Source organism: Dendropsophus ebraccatus, chromosome 1 (assembly GCF_027789765.1).
Source record: "Dendropsophus ebraccatus isolate aDenEbr1 chromosome 1, aDenEbr1.pat, whole genome shotgun sequence".
Lineage (NCBI taxonomy): Eukaryota > Metazoa > Chordata > Amphibia > Anura > Hylidae > Dendropsophus > Dendropsophus ebraccatus.
The window spans coordinates 197,620,640-197,646,296 of NC_091454.1; the positions used below are offsets into that span (position 1 = coordinate 197,620,640).

Sequence of the window (25,657 nt, forward strand, 5' to 3'; positions counted from 1 at the left end):
TTCGTGGCGTCATTTACATATACTGCTGTCAGTTGTACATCCCTTGTTTACAGTTTACATAGGGAGATGTGCAGCCATAGTGATATATTTTGGTCCCGCGCAAAAGATGTGATTGGCCGAGGATTGGGCATTTTCCTGCTCCTTACCGACACTTTTACACAGGCCAGTTATTAGTTGATGGAACGTTTCTAGCATCGCTCTGTCGATAATCGGCCTGTGTAAAAGGCCCCTTAGGGGCCTTTTACATGTACAGACATCTGCCCGATACGAGCACTGATAGACTATGTAAAAGTCAATGGGCACTTATTAACAGGATCCTTTACACAGACCAATTATTGTGAGTGAAGGCTGTATATAAACAGTCAGTCATGCAGACCTTCACTTCCATTATGATTGACAGCATATCCCCAGGTGCGCTGCCAAGAAATGATTCTTAGGGCCACACAAAGGACGCGATCAGCCGACAAATTGGCTTTTTATTCAGGGCAATAACCAGGAAGCAATGTTCCTGCATATGTTTGTTTGGCTGATTGCTCCATGTAAAAAAGACCTTACGTCTATGGGTGATGGGCATTACAGCCACCGTTTAAAGGGGTCATCCAGGCTTAGACAAACATGGCCGATTTCTTCCAGAAACAGCGCCTTTCCGGCCCTTAGTTTGGGTGTGGGTTTTGCAGCTTAGTCCCATTAAGGTCAATGGAGATGAATTGTAATACCACACACAACCTGAGGACAGGGTGGCGCTGTTTTTGCAAGAAAGTAGTTTTTTGTAATCCTAGATATCCCCTTTTACAAATACATCTGAAGCTTTTCCCCAATATACGTTAAACAGATTACAAAGTGTAAAACCAGACACTCCATGCAGAAAGATAAAAAAAAAAAAAAAAGGTACAGCAATGCACATTTACCTTATAAAAATGGCCACCAGGGCCCGCCTGGGACATGTACTGCGACATATTCTGCTGTACACGATGCCCAGGATAGGAAGGGGAGGGGGCAGATTGTTGAGGAGCAGATGGTGCATACTGACCCCCGTGGGGTGGATACTGGCCTCCTTGAATGTACTGCTGAGGTGCGTAGCCCTATAAAAAGGAACACAGATTATTACTTGTGATGGTACAGAAGGTTAATGTGCACTAATAACAGAGGCATCTGCCGCCCTGTAAAGGTCTGGCCATGAATTTCATCCATTTTAATGACAGGTAAGAAACAACTGCAGATGTAGTGAGGGTTCACGCTAAACATCGGTAAGAGAGTCTTATATGCAGTTATATAGCGCCATTAGGAGGACATGAGGGCTCCTTATGTCCATCCCCACACATATTAGCTTACATGTGGGAGATCCCAACAGCATACACTTTAGGAAAAGTCATCCAAAACCACTCATATCAGCAGGATCGGCCGACTTCCTACAGTATAAGGGGGTCTTATGTCGCAGAAGATAAAGATTTGCCCTGATCTTTTTTTTTTTTTTTTTTTTTTATTATCGGAGAGATAAGCCTTCACCAAAGGAGTAAGCAGAGGCTTAAGGCTCTATTACACTCAACGATTATTGGCCTTACTTGGCCGATTACCGACCTTCAGGCCGCTAATCGCTCAGCATAATAGCGCACGTTGAAAGGAAACGATCAGTCGACATGCATCTTGTCGGCTGATCATGACCTTTCAACATGTTGTAATAGGAGCGGCAACAGCAGACCACCACTGACTCCAATGGGGCAATCGGCCGATTCTTCCCGGTGCTCCACACTCCCTGTCTACGCGTGTAGTAGCACATTGCAGCGAGCAGGGAACGAGGGGGAAGCGAGCACAGACATAATGGAATATTGGGAGGTGTAAAGGACACATGAACGTTCAAGCGTGTATGGCAAGACTGGCAGAGGTAAATTTGCACTGAGAGCTATAGAAGATGTAGGGCCACCTTAAGAGCACATGCTTGGGGATGTACAATTCAGACTACTCCTTAAATAGTCTCCATGTCACATGTATACAAATAAACTTAAAACATATAAAAAAAAAGTATACGTCAGGGCACCTCTCCACAGATCCCTGGGGGGCCCAGAGGTCGGACATTCCTGTGTTCTCATGCTTGTCCCCCATACACAGTAATATTAAATCGGAAAACCCTTTAAAGCCAGACTCACCTCATTGGAGTAGGTTCTCTTTACTCCCTGACGTGGCATCTGCTGGCCTTGAAGCTGCCCAGGGTAGCCATGGGGTGGTATCCTCTGCCCAGTATACACTGGATTCATACTTGGCGCTCTTGCAGAATTCATACCCATTTGGGCCATTCCTCCAGGTCCCATAACTGATCCCATCCCGCCAGATGTCATCCCACCCTGGATGGAGGGTCCTCGGGGACCAGAGTGAGGCATGAACTGACTACCGTAATTATGAGTTGGCCCCACCTTTAATAGAGAAGAGAGACATTACATTATGTACTGGAAAAAGAATGGTGGTCACTAAATACTAGTAATACATGAAATTGTCCTCTATGAGATGAGTAACCATGCCGCTATATAGATGAGTACCAATGCCGCTATATAGATTTTTCATGGCTTTTATAGGCTTCAACTATGTGATCTGCTCACATGCATATGACAGAGGATCTGAATTTCCCCTTTAAGAATCAATGACATGTGACTAATACTGCATGTGACTCTTGTACTATACCAGTGATTTGACTCACCCCACCATACTGATTCATCTCCTGGGTCTGTTTTTCCTGCAGTGCAGCCACTGTTGCTGTCGCAGTCGCTGTGGCGGTAGCAGCTGCCACTGCTGCTGCGGCTGCTGCCTGTGTGAAGGCCTCTGTGGGGCCACGTCCCGTATGCTGGGCCATGCCCATTCCACCACCGGCTGTGGGGCCGCCAGGGTAGCTGCAGGTTGGGGGGGGAAAAAATGTAAATAAAAAATTACTAGAAGACAGAGGGAGCAGCATACAATGTTAGTAATGAGCCTTACTTTCACTTTTCAAAAAAACAAAAAACAATCGGCGAGCACAGCCATCTCCAAAATGTGGCAACCAGGGCATGCTGGGAGCAGTAGTCTGTTTTTTTAATTAGCTGCAGAGATATATGTTCAAGCCCTAACATATGGCACTAGTCCTGCTCTTAAAAGGGTTGTCCAGACTCAGACAAAAATGGCCGCTTTCTTCCAGAAACAGTGCCACTTTGTCCTCCATTTCAGTGTGGCTTCTGCAGCTCCGTTCCAGTGAAGTGAATGGAGCTTATTTGTAATACCGCACCCAGCCTGAAGACAGGGGTGGTGCTGTTTCTGCGGTAAAAAAAAAAGGAGCTGTGCTTACTCTAATCCTGGATAACCTCTTTAAGACATCAGAACAGCTGATAATTTGTGGATAATTTCTTACCTGCCGTGTATATGTGGGGTGCAAGGAAAGACCGTCAGTCAGCAAAGCAGACCAATAGGAAACTGCAGCGAAGACCGTTCTGTATCCAGCACTCCCCAAATAGTAAAAACTATTTAGGATACATTAAAGGGGTTATCCAGGACTAGAAAAACTTGTTTTCTTCATGAAATAGCGCCACTCTTGTCCTTGTTTGGATCAGGTTTTGCAGCTCAGTTCCACTGAAGTAAACGGAGCTGAACTGTAATACCACACACAACCTGAGAACAGGGGTGGTGCTGTTTTTTGGAAGAATATAGCCATGTTTTTCTAATCCCGGATAACCCCTTTAAAGGCAAGGCATACAACTTGTATACACTTGTTCAGTGCATAATGCATTATGTAACTGGTAATGCGCGACACATTATGCAGTAAACAAGGACACCAGTCAGAAACGTGTCAGTGTGGGTTTATTTATATGCACTTTTCATGCCATTTTATCCTTTGGAGAGTGCTAGATACCGCACTGAGTATCATGCTTTCACTCCATCAAATGAGTCCTGTGGTACCAGCCTTTCAGCTAAAAATTCTTTCCTTCAAATCAACTGGTCCCAGCAAGTGCCAGAGATTTGTAATTTACTTCTAGTAAATAAAATCTCAAGTCTTCCAGTACTTATCAGCTGCTGTATGTCCTGTAGAAAGTCAGACAGTGCTCTCTGCTGCCAACTCTATCCATGTCAGGAACTGTCCAGAGCAGTAGCAAATCCACATAGAAAACCTTTCCTGCTCTCCAGACTGGAATGAATACACCACTTCCTGCAGAACATACAGCAGCTGATAAGTACTGGAAGACTGAGATTTTTAATAGAAGTAAATTCTAAATTTCTGGCATTAGTTGATTTGAAAGAAGAAAAAAGTTTGTAGAACTCCTCCTTTAACCAGTTTCACTGAGAAGACCACAAAAAAACCGAGCCTGGACAATTAAAAACGGAGAAGTACATTCCCCCCCCCCCCTTTTTTTTTTTTCTTTTCCTGTTAACCAAAACTTGAAATTTCAATAAATATTGAATGTTAAAAAAAAAACCCGGAGAAGTACGGACTGTTCCTATAAAAATGACCACAGCCATGGATGAACTCATCATTGCAGAGTGTATGTGGATTGCAGTCCTCACGGCGACATCCGCCTCGACTCTAGTGTTGAGGACACTGTGCGAGTCCTCTGAGGCTACCTGTTGCTAAGTGCTGAGCATCACGGCCATAGCTGTAAAACGCATACTCATAGAGGAGCCAAAGTCAGGTTCCTATCTATAGTCATCATTTAGAAATCTAAAGTCTGTAAATCTCCAGCCGATGCTAAAAACTACAACTCCCAGCAAGTCTACATAGCTAAATTCAGGAAAGAATTCCTTTAAAGTTGCTTAAATGCAAGTGTGTATGTATGTTAAAAGGGCTTGTCCAGGATTAGAAAAAGTACAGCTACTTATTTCCAAAGACAGCACCACCTCTGTCCTCAGGCTGTGGGTGGTATTACAATCCAGCTCCATTCACTTCAATGGAACTGAGCTGCAAAACCTACACCCTGAGGACAGGAGAGGTACTGTTTCTGGAACAAATCAGCCATGTTTTCCTAATCCTGGATAACCCCATCAAGGCCCCTCTTATACATCAGAAGAGAGTCAGTGAGACCGGCCAGTCATCTGAAGTGTATGGAGGCCTCAGACTTCTCTCCCAAAAGATGATGTTGGGGGAGAAGAGATGGATCAGGCATGTTGCCTTTCAACTGCCCTATCCTTTTGTTCTCAGAGAAATAAGCCACAGCCACTAGAACCCTGCAGTGGATTACGTCTCCTTTTGTCATATAGAACAAATGAGGGCAACGTTCATATGTATAGAACTAATGTCACACGTGTATGGGAACACTTACCTGTTCGTATAGGCGGAGCCGCCTGGATATCCCCCACGTCCATACATGTTTTGCGGAAGATAACCTTTCCCAGCACCACTTTCTGGAAATCCTTGCTGGCTAATGAATTGCGGGCTTCCCATTCCCCCACCATTGCCCGCCAGACCTGGCATGACTCCGCCACCTGTGGGGCCACCGCTGGGCACCATGGGATTTCCAAGAACCTCCTAAAGAAATAAATATAAGATGAGCAATATAAGTATCACTAGTATTAGTAATAATAATTAAAGTGATAGCATAAGATAAGTAGACGTGCAAAGGCAGCTATACGGAAAGGGTTAAGCGCAGCAATGCTGGCCGGATCTATAACAGGGGAGTGCCTAAGGTGACGTCATGTGTTACCTGGCTCTGCGACGTGTTGCTCAAACCCCAGACGGTGGTTACTACGGAGAGCGATCCTGCAGGCTGATTGGTGTTTGGTTGCCAGGGAACAGAGTCGTATGCAAATGAACCATCACTGTTTAGGGACAGAGGCGGGAGTTATCGGCGTGTGCACGAACCATATGAGAATGTTTAGATACATCGGATACAGCAGGCACAGAAATAAGAGATTATGCAGATACTTGAAAATTCCTTGCACTGAATAATTCAGGGACCGACAACGTCCAAAGGCGGATCGGTACAAGAAAAAAATGTGCGAGGGAAAAAGAAAAAAAAATAATAAATGATAGCATGCCGAAAAAAAAAAAAAAAAAATACAAAAAGAGAACGAAGAGAGATAAAAGAACATTTGCTTTTTTTTGAACAAGCATGATCATACAGGCACAAAGGGTTAAACAAATTTCTTTCCGATCCATTTAAAAGGGCAACACAATAAAAGGGCTATGATGGTGGATGACACTGACGCACGGGGATGGCAGCACTGTGGCGCTTACCTGTGTCCTGTGCCTGGATGAGATGGTTTCATGGGGTTCATTGAATTCATTTGCAGGCGACTGTTTTGTCAGCGGCTGCGGAGAGAGAAGAAAGAAAACCTCAGTCATCTATTATGTCTATTTCCCCCGAGGCTTGTCATTGTGCACCTTTACACTGCCCTGCAAGACTCGGCGGCTTTTCCTTTCTTAGATCTCTATGCAGCATGTATTATAGATGTTGCATTGCTAAGCATTTTCCTACAGCAAGGGGTTAACGTTCTGCTCATCTGCCCCCGGCCTTCCCTCTGGTCACATGATTGTGCATTCTGTACACAGGACGTGGAAGCTGGCACTATGCCGACACTTGGCACTGTTATATAGTCAACCCTTGATTAACCCTGGTGCTGCCAAGGGCAACCAATCCATTGACCACCGGCGCAGAAAAGACATGACCTCACCACATGGACAGCCAACTACAATGGTGTCTCCATCATGGTAAAACAGATAAGGAAACCACTAAATGGCGTGCCCAGTATTGGCTACTGGTTACCATTATTTTTTTTCTTTACAGTAAATATGAGCAGCCACAGTGCAGGTGTTCAAAGACGACGAAGACCACAAGAAGGAAATTCCGGGCGATGTGGGCGGGAGGAGACAGCTGACATAATAAACGCGGGGTACCTCTTAGTACTAGGGTGACAGTGCAGGGCGTGCTCAGGAAGAGGGGGAGCAGGAAGGAAGCAAGCAGAGGAGGGAACGGAAAACAACGCATAGCGGGTGGGAGTAAGCAAAGTGCAGAGCTGGAAGGTGAAATCAGGCATGGAGGACAAGAAGCCTGAGGTGACAGGTGTCACAATCCTTGTCCTCACAAGGGTCAATGTATCAGACACTGAGGAAAAGGAGACATGTAACTATCCAGTGACATATCGGAGGAGGTCCTCTTCCCAGCAGAAGAGAACAGTCTGTGGTTACGGTCGCTCATTGCCCACTCACTCATTGCAGCCATTTTGTGACAGAACATTCTTGGAAACATTAGTTCACTAGACATGGGTGTCATCTGTGAGTCATGGGGTATATCCTGCCTCATGTCTCTGGGATGGAAAATGCGTATAGATTGTGATTTACTGTCAGGAAGCAGCAAGCTTGAAGGCCTCTGTTCCGACCTGTTTTGAGGGGGCACACGGCTGCATTTTTACACTGTAGTGGTCAGCCATTACATATTAGTGACAGGAATTTACTAAAACCACATGGTGGTGAACTACCCATACATAGCTGTGGCTTTCTAACAAGGAACCGTTCAATGTGCCTGACCCTGCAAGTTAGGCCATGTTCGCACTGTGCATACAAAGCTTGTGGCATATGCGTTATATGCATCCATAGCCTCCCCATTCACCCAATGGAGACTAAATGAGTAGTCGTATATGGGACAGTATAAATATTGGCATAGTTTTATTTTTCTGCTCAAGAAAATAGTGTCCACTATTGACTATGACAGGGATGGGGAACCATTGGCCCTCCAGCTGTTGCAAAACTACAATTCCCATCATGCCTGATGGGAATTGTAGTTTTGCAACAGCTGGGGGGCCAAAGGTTTCCCATTCCTGGTCTATTGACTGGAACCCCTTTAAGCACAAAGAACCCAAAAGGGATGACTCCTTGCAGAAAAATGTAGGAAATCTTATGGTCTGATCCATGGTAAAATAGCATTTAGCCAACAACAGCTTCTAGCACAAGTATATAGGATACACACTAATACACAGGTCGATGGCTTGCCACCTTCTGTTGATAGGGAAACCACCTTTTACCTATATAAACAAGCCCAAAGCTCTGACGTAGATCATTTTATTGATGGATACCACAGCAATAACTTCTGAAACATTTCTCCGTCTTACAACTTTGTCACTTTCTCGTATTATCAGTCGGAGCCTGATACGGTTATCTATTGCCTAAGCAGCTGTGGGCACGGTAATCCAGTGTATGGAACAAGAGATAACACCAACCAGCTGCAATGGAAGGCGCCAAGGGATATATCTGCCCTTCATGGCCCTTTACCACAGACGACTAGATTCGTAGGTACAGACAGTGCTAGCACTAAGTTTGGGGTACCCACATGGAAAATTTAGAAAACTTCAGTGTTTGATTAGCGATATACGCCACCAGCCCTTCTTTTTTCTGCACCACCATTAAAACATGGGGCCAGAATGTTGTCACTCACTAATGGTGGAAACTTGAAAGTGCCTAAGGGTATGAGCATTTTGAGCAATTCTCACAGAATTTCGAGGGTATTCCGTGCCAAAATGCGCAGAATTCGCTTGAAATTTTGTCCGTAAAAAATGAGCAGTCTCGGCTCTATTGTATTTCTGCGCATTAGTACACACTGCGAAAATTTCCGTCCCGATTCCGCCCAGAATCCGCGTTCCGGACAAAGAATTGACATGACAATTCTTTGGGCGGATTCAGCAAGAGGAATCCTATAGAAGTCAATGGGGCTTAAATTCTGCTTGAATTCCACTCGGAATTCTATCAGAGCAGAAAATGAGAGGAATTTCAGGCAGAAATCTTTCCTCTTCAATTCCTCAAGGAAACCGGATTGAGAAGTGTTTAGCTGAGCAATGGCGGAGAAGAACCAGGGGATATATATTACACAGGTGAAATGTGATCTGGGGCCCTGAAAAATGTTCTATAATGAAAAAGCTCTAAAGAAAGCTCAAACCTAACTTAATTATATGAGGTTACGGACTGACAAATACGCAATTTCCTTACCTCTAGACTTATATGTTGGCCGCATAAACGTGTGAATGTCTTTAGATAGCATCCACATCTATAAATCACACAAGATACTTCGCCAATATTACTGCAGCATTACAATAGCTGCTGGTTACAAATGACCATCAATCTTTACAAGGGATTTCTGAGAATTTTATATTGATGGCTTATTCTTAGCGCAGGCCATCAATATCAGGCTGGATGGTTGGGGGTTGAATTCTGGTACTCCTGACAATCCTTATCAGAGTCCGTTATTGGTTCTGTGGGGTCAAGATGACATAGAACCTGGAGGAAGCGGAGGCCAGCAGGCGACCAGGAGGATCAGCTGTGTGGGGTAAATCGGAGGATTTGAGAATAGCACGTTTATTTTTTTTATACCATCCACAACCCTGAAGCACATTTTTGTCTTGCCTGGAAAATCCCTTTAACAGACACAGCTTTGTAAGTTCAGTACACCGCACCGAAACAAATGGGATTAGCTACAATACAAGGTACAGGTGCTACCAAACATAGGTGACCTGTGCAGATAAAAGATCAAGAGGATACTTGCACAAATGTCTTAAGGTCCTCATACACCTTAGACCAAAGTCAGTCGAACCAGCCACTGGCGGTGGATTCAGCCGCCAGTATAACAACATGTACCACCACGACCATGATGTTGGTGGAGATAGGGGTTGGCCATGATGGAAAACCAGCAGTTGGAGCTCTCTCGCTGCAGCTTACCCCTTCCCATAGAGAACACAGCCATGCCGAATGTTCCAGTGTATGGGGAGGATGGGCAGCGGGAGATATAACTGATGGCCAGACTATCAGTTGTTAAAGGAGTATGGGGGTCTTTTGCCCCTTCAAATCAACTAATCATTGGGGGGGGAGCAGGGAGCCACACCACACCGCTCTGATATTGATGGACTATTAATGTCATGAAGAACCCCATTATTAATAATCTTCATTAATGTAGAGCCAACATATGCCACAACACTATTATTCCGAAAAACACAGGGAACTTCCACGTCTCTAGTTAGTTCCCGGGACTTTTTCGTGTCATAGGAAAACATGGTAACCATTACTCTACAGAAGCATGTCAATTCGGGGCATCTACACAATTATTCTGTCACTGCCTGGTCAGCCGAAGATTTACCAATCTACTAATATTCATAAAGGTGGTCATACACCATCCTGAAGTTCGGTGCCAAGACCCCCACCAATCACTAAAAAGAAGGGGCAACAGTGCTGTATACAGATTTACACAATAAGTCTAGAAGAATTTCCTGAAGTCTGTATATCTGACATTTCCTATCACTATAAATTTGTAGAAGTGATAGTTACATGTTTAGGTGCTCAAAACTGATGATAAAGAATGAGAGTGATCATGGAAGCAGACTCTTTTCTGGACATCCTTTCAGTCATCCTATTGATGAACACTACTACCTGAAATGGCTGATAACAGGGAACAATATTGAACCAGACAAATCAAGAAGAGATAAGACCTTACAGGCCTGAAATGTATATGTAGCCCATACCTCCCCCCACTTTCATTGTATTTTTGATAGAGGGATAGATAGATCACTGATCATTATGAAGACAAGAGTATTAATGAAGATGGACCTTCATGGAGGAGCTGGACATGCTCCACTTCTCCTCCACCTTCCCCGGAGATCCATCTTCCTTAGTGCTGGTGTGCACAAGCGCTCCGCTACTTGGAGATCAATCACTTTTATGGATTAGCTTTTCCCTGCTGTTCCCTGTATTTGATGTGTGGTGGGTATCAATGTCGGCATAGACAGACACTTCCCGTCAGATGAATATTTATTGACTTATAGTACGTTTGTCTGCAAGATTTTCCTTCGCTTAGAAACCCAGTTGGATCAGCAGAATCGTCCTCCGGCCTATGGACATATATACCTCATCGTAAGACAGTGCCCTATTCGGTATGAGGACGCGTCTGCTGAAGACAGAACCTCAAAAGGGATTCTTCATAGATACCCAATTGTTATAGATCCCCCATGGTCGATATGGACAGGCGTACAATAAACATGGCCATCCTCAAGAGCCAAGCCATAACATAGCAACGCCTGGGAGGAACATGGCACTAATATTAGCGTTGTATAACTAAGGCCAAGCTTACACCCTACAACTCACTTGGGGGAGACGACCCCCTTTCTTGTAATACATGGGGGTCCCAGTAGTCTGAGCACCACCTCACTGATACTCATAACCTATCCTGTGAATCCGTTATAAGTTATAATCTTCGGATAACCCCTTTGAGAAACATTACCAGCTTTGATTGAGGGCGCCTCATTGACCTGACGGGGACTAAAGCATAACACCCGATGCATTCCATGAACATAGGTGGCGCCATTTCTAAAAGAAAGAGTCTCTTTTCTTTTTCATCCTCTTTAAATGGGTCATGTTAGCATCATAGTACCTGCCATATTAGCTATCCAAATAGCACATCAAGCTTCACTATTTTGTTGGAAATTTTTGATGGAGTCTGCAGAACAGATGACGCAGATGTGAACAGAGCCTAGCGCCCCCTAATGGAAGGGCTATTGGCTCTTATCCTTATTTCTTACAATCCTGCATCTAGATGTTCAAAAACGTCAGACATATGAGACAATCGGCAATAATTTTGGAATTACAGGGCCTATAAGTAGTGTCAACCACACATGATCATTAAGCCCCCCCAATACCGATCACATCAGATCCATCCGTGTATGCCCACTCCAGAACAGATGACTAAATAATAATAGAACTGGGATCACGTGATAGAAACAATTATCTCTATTTCCAGGAAATAAAAGGACCAATGAGCGAATTAAGAATTCTAAGAACAGTCTCGAAGTATTGGCCCAGACAATGGAGCAGACGTCTATAAACACACAGGACAGAGTTAATAAGTGTATTGCAGTATGTACGGCTGGCATCTCTACACAAATCCTCACGATGCTCCCCACTCCCTCCCTCCTTCCCTCCCTCCTCCTCCTCCTCTTCTCCCGTCATGTCCCTGGAACATCGGGTTCTGTCTTGTTCTCTCTCACCAGGATCTCTCTGTCCAACCCAAACACAAAAATGTATGAGGCCCCCCTCCTTCAAAGCACGGTGCCCCTCCATCCCTCGCTACCCCTCCCTGCACTTCACACATAAACCAAATGCTTCCTAAAAAGAATGCTGCAATCCACATTGTGTTTCTTCTGTGCCGCAGCATCCCCGCGCCATACCCTACACGTCCAGAGCGGTATCCATACCGCTGCTTCACACATCGCCACCACGCCACCTCATGCCATCCTGGTACCCAGGACTGGCAACAGAAGGGCATGGTTATAAAACACTACAATAATAAGGCATTAATTTGTAGCTGAATAATAATAACCCTCCTCTCCCATTCACATTAATGTAATACTATGGTGGTGGATGGTCTACGAATAGCTGGTTCTGCATACGTCAGGGCTCTTTTTCTGTATTTGGTATCTAAATTGGGGACGGGGAACCTTCGGCCCTCCAGCTGTTGCAAAACTACAATTCCCATCATGCCTGGACAGCCGAAGGCTGTCCAGGCATGATGGGAGTTGTAGTTTTGCAACAGCTGGAGGACCGAAGGTTCCCTGTCACTTTACTAATCTGGAGATACTGAAATATTTAGGTAAGTGCTGCGGAACCTGTTGGTGCTATCATCATCATCATCTAAGGTGTGATTGTTACTCCGCACGTCTATTACTTCCATGGACTTGAAGTTTTTACCACTTTACAGAAGTAAAGACTAAAAATCACATTGATCGCACCATGACTTGTTTACTTCTCCGACACTCTGTGCGGTGACTGCACTCGGCTTAGGGTTGTGCACTGTCACAACCACTCAACTCGCAGTGAAGCTCATGTGACTCATGGACATATGACCCCGATGTGATGTCATGACTTGTTCTAGTGTGGGTGTCGGGCTAGATCTAGGTGCTTCTTCTAGCTAGAATGTTCAAAAACACTTCCTCAGAATAGATACGCGATTCATGCACAACCTAAAGACGGCCATACACATGAGATGGAAATAGGTGGATGGTTGGACAATCAATCGTTTTGTTAACGCAACGTTTAGTCTGTGAAAATCTTTCTCGTATTCACCCCAAGAACATTTTGATCCTTGTGTGTGCTAGCAACCTTAAAGGGGTACTCCAAAAAAATAAATATTTAATTCTATTTAAAAAATCTCAAGTCCCATACTCATCAGCTGCTGTATGTCCTGCAGGAAGTGGGGTATTCTTTCCAGTCTGACACAGTGCTCTCTGCTGCTACCTCTGTCCATGTCAGGAACTGTCCTCATAAGTGGAGTTCCTCATTTGATGGGTTATTAACGATCTGTAGTCTTACATAGGGCTACAAGCAAGCAAGCAAGCAAGCATGCTATGGAAAAGAAGGTTTCGGCAGAAATGCATTTCAGAGTATGTGTGTGTATGTAGCTTTACGTAAAATAGTACAAAATTTCAGCAGAGAACATGTTAAAAGACGAGCACGTACCCCCGAACCATTCACTGTCTATGGTACTCTACAATGTTCGAAAGTCACATAGAGAATAAAAGGAGTAGTGTATGTGCAGCCCGCCCAGTTCATTCAGGGGCACAGTTTACCAGCATTCTCAGGTTCAGTGGTGGTCCCAGCAGTCAGACCACTACCAATCTGCTGGTTATTCCCTATTGTAGTGGAATTGTGAACACCACTTTTACATCCCTCACCATCTGCATAAACTCTTAAGGCCCCATACACGATAGAGAAAAATTGGCCAACCCCATTTTGGCGGGACCAAACAGCTGACTAACGTGTATAGAAGCCTCCTGACTTTCCCCTAAAAGATTACGTGGGAACAGATAAAAGTCAGCCATGTTGGATTTCAGTTGCACAATTTTGTTCTCAGGGAGATAAGCAACTGCCAGAGAACGCTTTTATGTACCCTACTATAAACTCTGAATTCTGTTGGGGTAGACCCCTTTACGCTTGCCAAAACTCCCGCGATCAAAACAGGTAACACAGCCTTTGGATGTGAACATGAGTGTTTCTATTCACTTGAAACATGCAGAGATCTTCAAGTTGTTGAGGAAGAGATTAAAAAGGTTGCATAACTTCATTATACAATGAATACACCTCATTTACATAAGACTGGACAATCCCTTTAAGCCTTTACACAGTGAGGTGGCCATATACCTGATAGCTGTAGGCCATCATCCCCCTCTTTCCATTAACGATGCATACCGTACTCCTCCTGGACCAGCATGCATGTGTTCTCAATGGAGGAAGTATGTTACTGCCAGACACCTCTGACACTGGCTTATGTCCCTTGAGAACAAGAAATTCAACATGTCCGATCATTCTTTCTCCTGACTTTGAGGGAGTAGTCGGGACACTTCCATACATATGATAGTGGAGATCATTGGGACTGCCAACTTTGCCTCTATAGTGGGGGTGCAATCCAGTGGGTACAATGGAAGCCCACTGAATCACACTTGGCATATTAGCATTTGTACATCTAAAAAACAATGTACCTACAGTATAAGTTCACATACTACATAGCGACGCACAGGCTTTACCCGTGCTATGTGATCACATGCTCTCCGAGGACACAATCATTGATCGTACAGATAGATCTAACGCATTAGTGCTAAGTAAATATTATTTTAATCTGTTCTCATCGGTTCCTGCCACAGCAGAGCTGGCAAGCGGCGCCAACACACGCACACACGTACACAGACTACTCACACACGGAGGACTACTCACCCAAAACTAGTAGTTTACGTGGGAGGAAACCAAAGGAGTCCTATACAGATGGTGGCATACATAATAATCCTAAAAATACCTGGGCACCAGGATGAGAGCTGGGAATGGTAATATTATACAACATAATAGAAGTAGTAAATATCCCATGGTCACACTGGCAAAGTGTATACAAAAGAGCCCCAAGACTGTGGGTAACTCATAGTCCTGTAGAACTCTATGCTCATGTATACCGCCACACATCTGAATTTCATTGTACTGACCACAGTTGACTAGTAAAATCAGTCAGTTACACTAGCTGTCAATTTGAAAGTTTATTCTTTGCCAAGGTAAGCCCTTTAGGGTCTTATTATATGAGACGATATTGTTCGAAAAATCGTTAGATCGTTCAGATTTGACCGACAATCGCTTACTGTAATAGCAAACAACGATTAAACGACCAACGAGAAATCGTTAGTCATTTGATAGAGTTTGGACCTTTTTTTATCGTTGATCGTTCGCATGAAATAAGACGTCGTTCGGTCGTTCACAGTAGCAACAAAAGCAATAGCGACGACAAGACGACCACAAGAACGATCATCGTTCCCTGTAATTGGGCACAAGATTTTAGGTCGTTCGCAATAGCGGTCTTTTGAGATAGTTTATCAATGAAAAATCGCTTTGTGTAATAGTAACCTTAGGGTACTATTACACGGAACGATAATCGGCCGATTATCGTTCCGTGTACTAAAGACAACGATCAGCCGATGATCGTTGTCATCGGCTGATCGTTGATATAAGTTCAGACCTATAATTGTCGGGCGCCGACCGTGCACCGCTACGTGTAATAGCGGTGCGCGGCCGTCGCTGACGATTAGCAAAGAAGAATACATACCTAATCCATGGTCCAGGGTTCCTCTTCCTCAGAGCTTCTTACCGGGTCCCGTGCGCTCCGGCTTCTCAGCGGCCTGTGTCAGCTGACAGGCCCCTCGGCCAATCACAGGCCGGAACCGCCGCAGCCAGTGATTGGCCGAGCGGCCTGTCAGCAGAGACAAGCCGCTGTGAAGCTGAAGTGCGCGGACCCGGGGAGAAGTTAAGAAGAAGAGGAACCTTGGACCATGGATTAGGTATGTATACAGTTTAAACAAAGGCTGCAAGGATATGGGTAACGATGTCCCTGCAGCCCTTGTTTAACGATTATCGGGCCATGTATTAGGCAAAGTAAACGAGCAACGATCTAGCAGATCGCTGCTCGTTTACAGGTATTATCGGGCCCCCATCGGCCCGTGTAATACCACCCTTAGTCTGTGCATCGTCAGTTAACCATGAACCGTTTTATGGCAGCCTGTATAGTAAAGATTAGGCAGCAGTCTGTAGTCTGCTGACAGATTAAAGTTTAAATTTCCCTGCAAGGGGTCATTTATAATTTTTTTTTATTTTTTAAACACCCTAATTGCGTCATATATGGAATCAACCATATTATGGAATTGTTATAAAGGTATTTTTTTTAAGATATGACCCTCTAATAGGACTTTTTTTAATGGTCATTTACCCCCTACCACCACCTCAGTCCCATAATGCCCTCTTCTATCCAAGTCCAAATCTCCTCTCCTCTACAGGCCAGTCTTATCTGGGCCCAGTTTCCCTCCTTTGTCCCCCCTATCTATCCCTCCTTGAACAATTCTCTCGTCACACAAGATACTTGGAATTCTCCCAATTATTTAAATCCACAAGACTTCTGCCAATTCTTTCCCTGCCCCCCTCCCCGTCCAACCTGCTGTGCGAAGAAGCCTGTGCCTGAGGTTGCTCTCCTGTCACACCTCCCCCGCCTCAGCCCTATCTGTGTCACACAGGCAGGCACTACAGGAGCGGGATGATAAGCTTCATGGTCGGCCAGTGCCACAGGGCAGACGTGTAACATAATGAAGGAAAAAGGGAGTTAGATGGAGGTAGTCCATCATCGCATGGTGACATGGGCACAGGAGGAAGCCATAGCTCGTGGCTCAGAGCAGCGGAACGTCCTCTGCGGCAGGACATTTTGTATGATGAGTACATCAACGCCCAGGGTGTATGATACATCGTGTGGGGGCGGCCATTCACATGCTGTACCAATAATAAGGACAACAATCCCTGAGCGAGGGCCCTCGAGCAGTGTACCACAACCTGTTCCAAAACTACAACTCCCATGATGCTCAGATTGGTATTAGTGTGACCAGGGGCCAAAATCATGCCATATATCACAATATGGCTTCTCTTTGACTCCAGTAGAGGGTAATGATGACACTATGGTGTCATTGTTAAGAGACTAAGATCACAGATGGTACATCTTCCCTTGTCTGAAGAACTTGTGGTTTCCTTTTCCTTTTTGGTAACCCCCCCCACCCCATAAGTTCTCTGCAGGCTGTGTGCACTCTCACTATGGTCAGATCCAATACTCTGCAAAAGTCACCGATAGAACAAATCTTCAAGTCTTCCCCTTCTGTTTTTTAATCACTAACTTGCAACACCCAGTTTTTCAAGAGTCCAGGCTGGCAAAGTACTATTTTAGAGAATATACTTTATACAGCGCTTTAAAATTAGCCAAATTTGCAGTTGGGTGACAACCACGCTTGTAGAAGGTAAATCATTTTTTTGTTTTATAGGGACTGAAAAATAAGGATCCAAGCAAAAAAAAAAAAAAAAAAAGTTATTACAGACATAAAAAGGACCACACATGTACTGCCACCTCTCCTGTGAAAGCAGGGGAACAGGAACTCCACCTTCTTAAAGTGTGGGGGTGGGGCGGTCTCCGCAGTTGGCTTCCTGCTGATCTGATTTTATAACCGGTCATAAACCTGCTGTCAACAAGCCGGCCACCCCAGCAACTACCGGCTTACACATATATGTATTGTATATCAGGTTAAAGAGATATAAAGCATGACAATGCTACAAGATCAGAAAGAAATTGGAGATCAGCAGATGCCAAACTGCTGGTCAGAAGCCCTTAGGCATGGTACATATGGTGGGGTCTTAAGCCCTCCAATAGGTGGTCAAATACATAATATAGATCAGCAATCCTTAGGGGGGGGGGGGGAGCAAAACCAGTTCTTCTAGTGTATTATACTCAGTGCAATTGGGGTATTCAATGTAAATGGTGCCCATCAATGACCAATGACTCTACACAGAGTTGTGTTTCATGAGCCAAGTACTCTCGTAGGCCTGTATGACTAAGGATGGGTTCACATCTGCTTTGTCTTTTGCACTGTTCTGCCCAGTCATGGGGGAAAAACAAATAAAAGCAAAAAAACAAAAACACTAGTGGATCTGTTGTATGTCCAACATCAACCCAATGGACCTCACTAGTTACAATGAGATCAACTGGGGTTTCCGTTGTGACTAACAACTTTATTAGTCCAAGATTGTTGACTAAAGCGCACTGGAGTCACCCAACGTGGAGCTGCCAAACTCTCTGAAGAGACCTCCATTTTGACAGTAACAATAAACTTGGTCTAGGTATAATCCACCTCAGTTGAAGAAGTTAGGTCGAATTCCACTGGTGTCTCTTTTCAACAATTATTTCCATGCGTAAGAATTGAACTGTCCAATGGTTTGATTAAAACAAGACATTACACGCATCAAATACCAGGGTACCTATTGGTGTCATGTAGTGTTGAGCGGACCAGTCAAACTGTTTGGGTTGAGCAGCGGTCTCCGAACCCGGATGCTCGGCATTTGATTCCCCGCCATAGGCTTTATCCATGTTTTCCTGGCACCCAACTTCTGCAGCCAAGGGGAATCAAATGCCAAGCGTTCGGGCTCAGAGAACATTACCAAACTGGAATAGTTTGAGAGCTCTGCTGTGCCGTGTACTTCATCAGGCAAGAGAGCAAGAGCTTGAAGAACAATAACGAAAAGGAGGGGATTATATAAGCAGTACCATGGGGCACCCAGCTTTTTTCCACCTAATTGCCACTCCAAACATCGGCCATTGGGTAAAGGTTTGGTCCTACCATATACAATAGTAGGTTTACATTAAAAAAAATATACAACCTTAGCAGAGACATTAGTGACTCGCATCACTAGGTTTTTTACCCAATCTGGAAATCCCTCATATTCCAAAATGATGAGCTCATAGGACTTCCTTGTCACAAATGTGGAAGTTCACGGTGCTCACCCTTAGGACATACGTCACCAACGTTGCTTTAACTCCTTGTGTACCAATTAGAGCCAGTGGTTACTGGCGGGGAACTAGAGCCCTCCCAGGAGAATTAGGAACGCCATTCCAGCTGCACAACATCATTGGCTCATCTTTTGGGAACGTAAAAAATGCATCAAAAGGAAATAAAGCTCAGATTCACTCTGGTACGACGTAGCTGATCTATTCTTTTGTGATGGGTTAAGATGTGATGTCGAGTGTCTTCCTACATTCCACAAGTATGAGAATAGGGAGGTGGAGGGCACACAAGGGTATTCCTTGGTTTATATAGGAGCCGCAGGGCAAAGTGCGTGCAAACCCTCCTACTTTGCGATACAAAACATCAACCCATATAGGGAGCAAAAAGAACAGCTATAGAGTTTCCAAGCAAATGGAATTCACATGAATAAGACCCCTTCTATCTCACAATCTGGAGCTAAATGGAGCCCGATGACTGCCCACATTATTTCCCTGAAGACAACAAAATCCACGCAGTCCTCGCCGTGATATAGAAGGGACTCTTGGTGTAGGTTATTTTTATTCCCAGCAGCAGCGTTTCCCTTTTAAGGCCTGAAGAATGCGTCTTTTATATGTGCTTTATAAAGCTAAGTGGTAATACTATGAAACCACAAACATAACATGCCTGCTCACCTAAGGCCATAGACATTTATGTAATAGGCATAATAGTAATAACAAAAAAAGGATAACATAAACCCCTAAATACTAATGTGCAGGTCAGGTTGCAGTTTGCAGGAAGCAGGCTTCAAGTGTCACCTAGTCTGGAAAGGTTTTCCACTTGGACTAATGAGGTGGTAGCCATGCTTGTCTTTTTCCTCTAATGGAATATGTTCATTCAAGAAACCAAAAGTGAATACAATAAACTGTAATATATCTTAACAGAGAAAAATGTTTTGCCCTCAAACTCCTCACTTAAAAAAAGGGAAGAAAAAAAAAATTGCGGAAAGTCCAGCTCACAGAAGTATCAGGTTATAGCTGCCTATATAAGTCTATGGAGGGGGAGGAAGGAGCTGGAGCTGCAGAGTGAGACACCAAGGTAACTGCTGAAAGCTCCAGTAAGCTTAGTACTGCTCTGTAATGTCCTCCATGCTGCTGCTACAATTAGTGTGTAGTATAGAGATATAGAAGAACAGAATTTCTCTCACCCAGCCTTCCATCTGTGTATGTATACTGTATAACTAGACTCTACCTACAAGCTTAGGGATAAATGAGAATTAGATATGGAGCCTAAAGGGAAACTTGGTGAAAAATGTCATATAATGTTCTGAAATATTACTACTCCCATACAGGTAGTAAGCCGGACAATCCCTTTAAAGGGGTATTCCAGCATGGGGGCTATTTTTAGCTCTGGCCGGGGAGGAAGTGGCTGAAAGAAAGGGATCCCGCCTCCTTCACTGAGTGGCTGAGCGGACCTGAGACGTCACGTCTCGGGCCCGCGTCAGACACCCGGAAGCGGCCGGGAACCGGGCACCGGAGCACCGCGATGCGGGAGCCGCCGATGGAACCGGGGAGGTGAGTAGAAGTCTTTTCTTTCAGCCACCTCCTCCCCGGCCACATGGAGGCATCAGGAAAACACTCAAAATGGGAACATTGGCAAAAAACGGAGACTCAACATTAAACAAGAACATAATCCGTACATCTCTAGACTTATGGAAACCGCCACCAAGAAGAAAAATAGCCGTCTGTAATAGAAGACGTCATGTTCTAAAAGAGTCCTCTACCAGGCAGCAAACAAGCGGTAATTACCATTACTATAGATGAGGTAAGCAAGCAGGTAACTAGAGTTCATTCTTCAGCGGCTGAGGCTACGCAAATAGCCACAAGGCAATGCAGACAAGGTGTTTTGTGGCCAGTAAATGCTGCATATTCCCATCATTTAGCTGTTCTCTAACAGTCTTGTGACACCAAAAGGACAAGTAACTCCAGGCTATGCTCAGGTTCCAATTCCCACAAAAATTTACTTGCCCAGAACTGGAAGTTCTTTCTTTCTAACAGTGAAAGTTTGCATTGAGAAGTCCTAAGTGCTGCTCAACCTTATGCATCTCTATCTATTGCTTCCACTATATATCTCAGAATATATGACATAGGTTATGACAAGAGATGAGTGCAACTCAAGCATGCAAGTTCGCTATTTGAATATCAGTGGCTGAAGTTGAAGCAGCACTAGTCGAGGATATCATGGATACAGCCTATGGCTCCCTAGGGCTGCATCCAACTTCAGCCACCGGTATTCAAATGCCCAATGATTGTAATCGAGTATGCTCGAGTTGTGCTCATCTCTAAGTTAGACCACTGCATGGAGGCCTCTTGACCTTGGGAGGACACTGGTCAGGAGAAAGCCCAGAGATTTCAACACAATCAAAAGCGTAAAATTCAACAATGGTTTTACCCAGAAAATAATGTTCTTAGAAAGGTCCCAGTAAGATCTACCATCTTTCACCTGGTGTCACTGGTCATGTGCAGCCAATCTGAACAACCATAAAGGTCAATATAGACTTAAGCCCCTATTACATGGGGAGATGGAGAGAAGCAAATGATCGCTGTCAGCACTCGCTTGCTCTTCATACCCCGGGTAAGTGCAGGGGGTCCACGGGGAGCTGCCCAGGTGATGGTCTGGGCAGCCCATAGAGGATAGCAGCGTTCTGCTGCCGCTGCTCCTATTCCACGGAGCGACAGCAGCATATCGCTGCTATGTTAGTCGTTTGTCTTTCAATATGTTGAAAGATAAACGACAGACAACGATCAGCCGACATCGTTCAAGTTGGCTGATTGTTGTCTTCTATGACACTAGACGATTTTAGGCCGTAACAGCCGAATACGGCAGATAATCGTTTCGTGTAATAGGGCCCTTAAAAGGTAACCCATCGTCACTTGGATGCTGCCTGAACCATGACTCATCAGGGCGGTCTCTGATGGCTTCTGACTGCCTTAAAGCATGGAGAAGCCACTGGGGACCACCCTAATGAGTCATGGATCAGGCAGCATGGAAGCTATGGCTGGTGCCTTATAAACGTGTTTTGCCGAATTGGCAAAATGACTGTTCATCAAGTGATCATTTAAACAACTATTGTCAACCATCAACCTACTTGGGGACCTTAACATGCTGTGGGGTGGGCAAATCGGACCCCCCCCCTTCTTTCTAGACTTATAATGTGACATATTTACACTGCACCTCTGTTATAAATCATAAACTTCTCCACTAAGTTAGCATACAGCTTATTCCTATATAGATAAGAACCTACCTTATCATATAGAAACAAGGTAGCTGGACGTAATAGCCCAATATCTATTTGGAATTTTTTTCCCCTATATAGTCAGTATAACACAGGAGAATCCATGCCATAAATATCTGGGACCACCATGCAAGAATTCCTTGAACCAGACGAGTATTGTATGCACTTATCAGTAGTTACTATTTATCCGGACAGACGTTACTCAATCCTTCACCAAACAAGAGAAGTTGTGTGATCTCTATACACACTGCAAAGCTTCTCCTCCTATTAGTTGAGTCATTTCCATTCAAGGTGACCATCATGACTACCAGGACAGCTAAACAATCGATAATCTCATGTATACTCTGCTGTGCAGAGCGTGCATGTGTTTTCAATGAGGAAAGAAGAGGAAATTGCTGCCAGACACTACTGGTGTGTGGCTTATCTTACCGAGAACGAACAGGATTGGGAACTTGAAAGCCAACAAATGGATTCTTCTCTCTTCCAAATAGTAATGGAAGAGTCAATCATCCAAAAGGAGTGTAATGTGTATTGTACAACAGACCAGGAAACATACAGAACTTGGTTCCAAATGCTATCGGCATGGTAAAAACAAAAACCTATAACCTACCATATCTCTATCGCAAAGTCTTTGGTAAAGGGGACGACTTTTTAAGCCATCAATAAACAATCTATGACATATGACTGTCATTTCCATCTCAATGGTGGACAACTATTCTATCAACCAAACCAGGAGTCCTAAAAGGTATCCATACCCATTGGATGTTGTTTGGCTGACCACTGCCTGTCCCAGATATCATTCGTCAGGGACAAGACAAGCGGTCATCATACACTTTAAAAAGTGGGCTTCTGAAGACATTGAGTTCGTCCAACATATGTTCAATATATATGGGAGGCTAAGTACAAAGATGGACAAAAGACAAATAATTTTTGGAGCCAGATGACTCATTCAGAAGCCAATATTCCTTCTTTGGTAGAAAGTCAATAGAAATCCTGATACAGGTCAATAGAAAGGAACCCAAACAGGCACTAAGAACACATTTCGATGTACTAAATGTCTCCTGGGATTTCTACAGTCCTGACCTAATGGGAGATCAATATGACAGAGGAGAATACCGTATGGCCCATTCACATTTAGAGAAGAGAGGTGACACACATCATACAAGACTAATCTTCTCGGCCCCGGGAGTACAGAGAGTTATCACCCTCTCCAGATAGTACACAGGACACCAGAGAGTACATTGGGATGTGGCTGGTCTAATAATCTGAAGGTGGAAGGCTTTCCAAGAAACACAGTTGATGACCAACACCCAAACCAGTCAAACTATGAACACGGTGTAATGGATGACAAATCCTGTGGAAAGTAAGTCAGGTCACAATCTGACTGAGGATACAATGTTCTAATTGTAAATAAGTCTGTCATTACCTGCCACTGAATCACACGGCCTGTAGAGCAGGGCATAGGTCATGGCAGGCTTCACGGGATGCCATATGTACGACACTATCCTCCGCCGGCTGTAGCGGAGAATGCTTCCCTACATACAACATCCGATGGAGCATGCTATGGTTAGTCTTTACACGATTACAAAGCAGGACTCCATGATAAAACTGGAGGTCCAGCAGAGGCTTCATGTTCATATTGGAGATCCAAAAAGAACAGTCACCACTTTCTAAAATAATTTTGCAATATACAAAGTAAAGATACTTGGCAGTCAACCAATAATGGGTCTTTCTGCCTGTCAATCATCCCCACACTGTGCGCTAACAGGCAGAGAGCTACGACTAGTCACTGGCGGGTCCCGGCTCAGATGGCTAGTTCCCGGCCTCGGGCAGCATAATAAAACTTTTTTCACCTTTATAAGGTCACTGCTGCAGTGCAGTGACGTTCTGCTGCACTTCGCTCCGTGTAGACCACCGCTGACTTCAATGGGAAGCCAGGACGATCTAAGGATCGTCCGAGCAGCCCCTCTCGCTCGCTGTCTGTGTCCGAGTAATAGTGCGGGGAATGAGGGGTAAGCAAGCACTGACCTGACAGTTTGTTGCTTGCTTCCCCTTTATATTATGCCGTGTAATACGCCCTTAAGAAACCAACTATGTTTTTCCATTCCTGAATAGAAAGAAACCTTTCACAGAAAAAGATGTAAAAAATTATATAATAAAATTATGGTATACAGGTGCCAGTAAAAGGTTTACAGGCTGGCACACTGGATTTCAAGTCATAGGCAACCAATTACTCTATAAAACTAGCCCATTAGGGAGGCCTAAGACTCCATACTGAGTCATTGTTAAAAGAGCTAACAAGATGCCATAGCCACAGGCACTGCCACTATAGGGTGGCAACACCAGAATCCCAAGCCTGGGAAAATCTGGAAGACTAATGAGAATAGGGCCTTAGGCTGGAGCTACATACGGATATGAGAATTGTGTAAATGGATGAGCTTATAATCTACTGTTGTGGTGGGGGCAGAGCATTGGCATCATCTGTTAACAAGAAAATGCCCACTTCAACCCATCAGATCAATTATTATGCACGAGAAGTGGCAAAAAGAAGAGCAGCTATAAGAGCACGTGAGTTTACAGTCTGGAAAATGCTAAATCATGATGACAGCTCTGGTCGGATGCTCGGTTTCATGCTCCCAAAAGAAAAAGATGGGTCCAACTAGGATTTTCAAATGCAAAACAGCATAGCCTGCGCCGAGCAACCTCAAGGTGACAGCTAGCAACCACAATATGGCGTACAAATCTAAAGACAACTGAGTTGATATAAGTGTGAGCATCCCAGAAAACAGCATCCTAGATCTCAGCTACGAGCTAAAGCAAAGAAACTGAACAACCCTAATGGAAACTATAATACAGTTTAATTGTGGCGTCTCGGACCAGTGGGTTTATAAATTAAAGTAGGTCATGGCGGAAGCCAGTCACAGATGTCCTCATGTGGCCCGGGCAGGTAGTTTGGCACACAGACCAGATTGTGCAATTTTTATGAGGTAACTGAAGATGGTTCATGATACAGGGCAGAAGGGCGCTCTACTATCTACAATTCACATAAGAGATGCTCCACCCAAAATCTCTTCTCTCTGTTTGGTATAAAAGGTGATGGTTATCTGTTTTTCGCTGTTGTTAGCCATGTCGGCCTAGGGCAAAGCTGTAGTGACTGACACACCTAGCAGAACAAGGGTCCTGGCAGAAAGTCAACCAATGGCTCTCCAGCGTCTCTAAAACTACAGCTCCCATCATGCCCTGACCATGATGAGAGCTGTAGTTTTGGAACAGCTAGTTGCGGACGTCAAACTAAACAAGCCTCCATTGATCACCTGTATTTCAGGGATGACACGACCTGCCCTTTGGCTAACGTAAGGTAAGCGTAACAGGGAAAAGCAAGGATCACAAAGGTCACAGACTGAAAGCAGCGGCGGCTCTCTTTCCTAGTAATACGGGGAAGTCACATATCCTCTATGGCTACAAGCTTCCACCAGTACTGTCCAACACCTGCACCTAGGAAAACCAGTGATGTAATCCAGGGGGCAACACAACCCTTGCAGGACCGAGAACCTTCTAGAGCAAGGATGG

General features: G+C 44.5%; 1 protein-coding gene across 2 annotated transcripts in view; it reads right to left on the reverse strand.

Annotated features, from left to right (window-relative positions):
* Positions 1 to 25,657, reverse strand: part of ZMIZ2 (zinc finger MIZ-type containing 2) — a 45,446-nt gene that overhangs the window by 15,638 nt on the left and 4,151 nt on the right. For both annotated transcript variants that reach the window (XM_069944104.1, XM_069944096.1), the window contains exons 2-7: positions 6,185 to 6,259; positions 5,652 to 5,766; positions 5,271 to 5,476; positions 2,690 to 2,879; positions 2,145 to 2,408; positions 909 to 1,082 (exon numbers count right to left, since the gene is read on the reverse strand). In XM_069944104.1, the coding sequence (XP_069800205.1) occupies positions 909 to 1,082; positions 2,145 to 2,408; positions 2,690 to 2,879; positions 5,271 to 5,476; positions 5,652 to 5,766; positions 6,185 to 6,234 (999 nt within the window). In that variant the 5' untranslated portion in view covers positions 6,235 to 6,259. The remainder of the gene's footprint in view (positions 1 to 908; positions 1,083 to 2,144; positions 2,409 to 2,689; positions 2,880 to 5,270; positions 5,477 to 5,651; positions 5,767 to 6,184; positions 6,260 to 25,657) is intronic.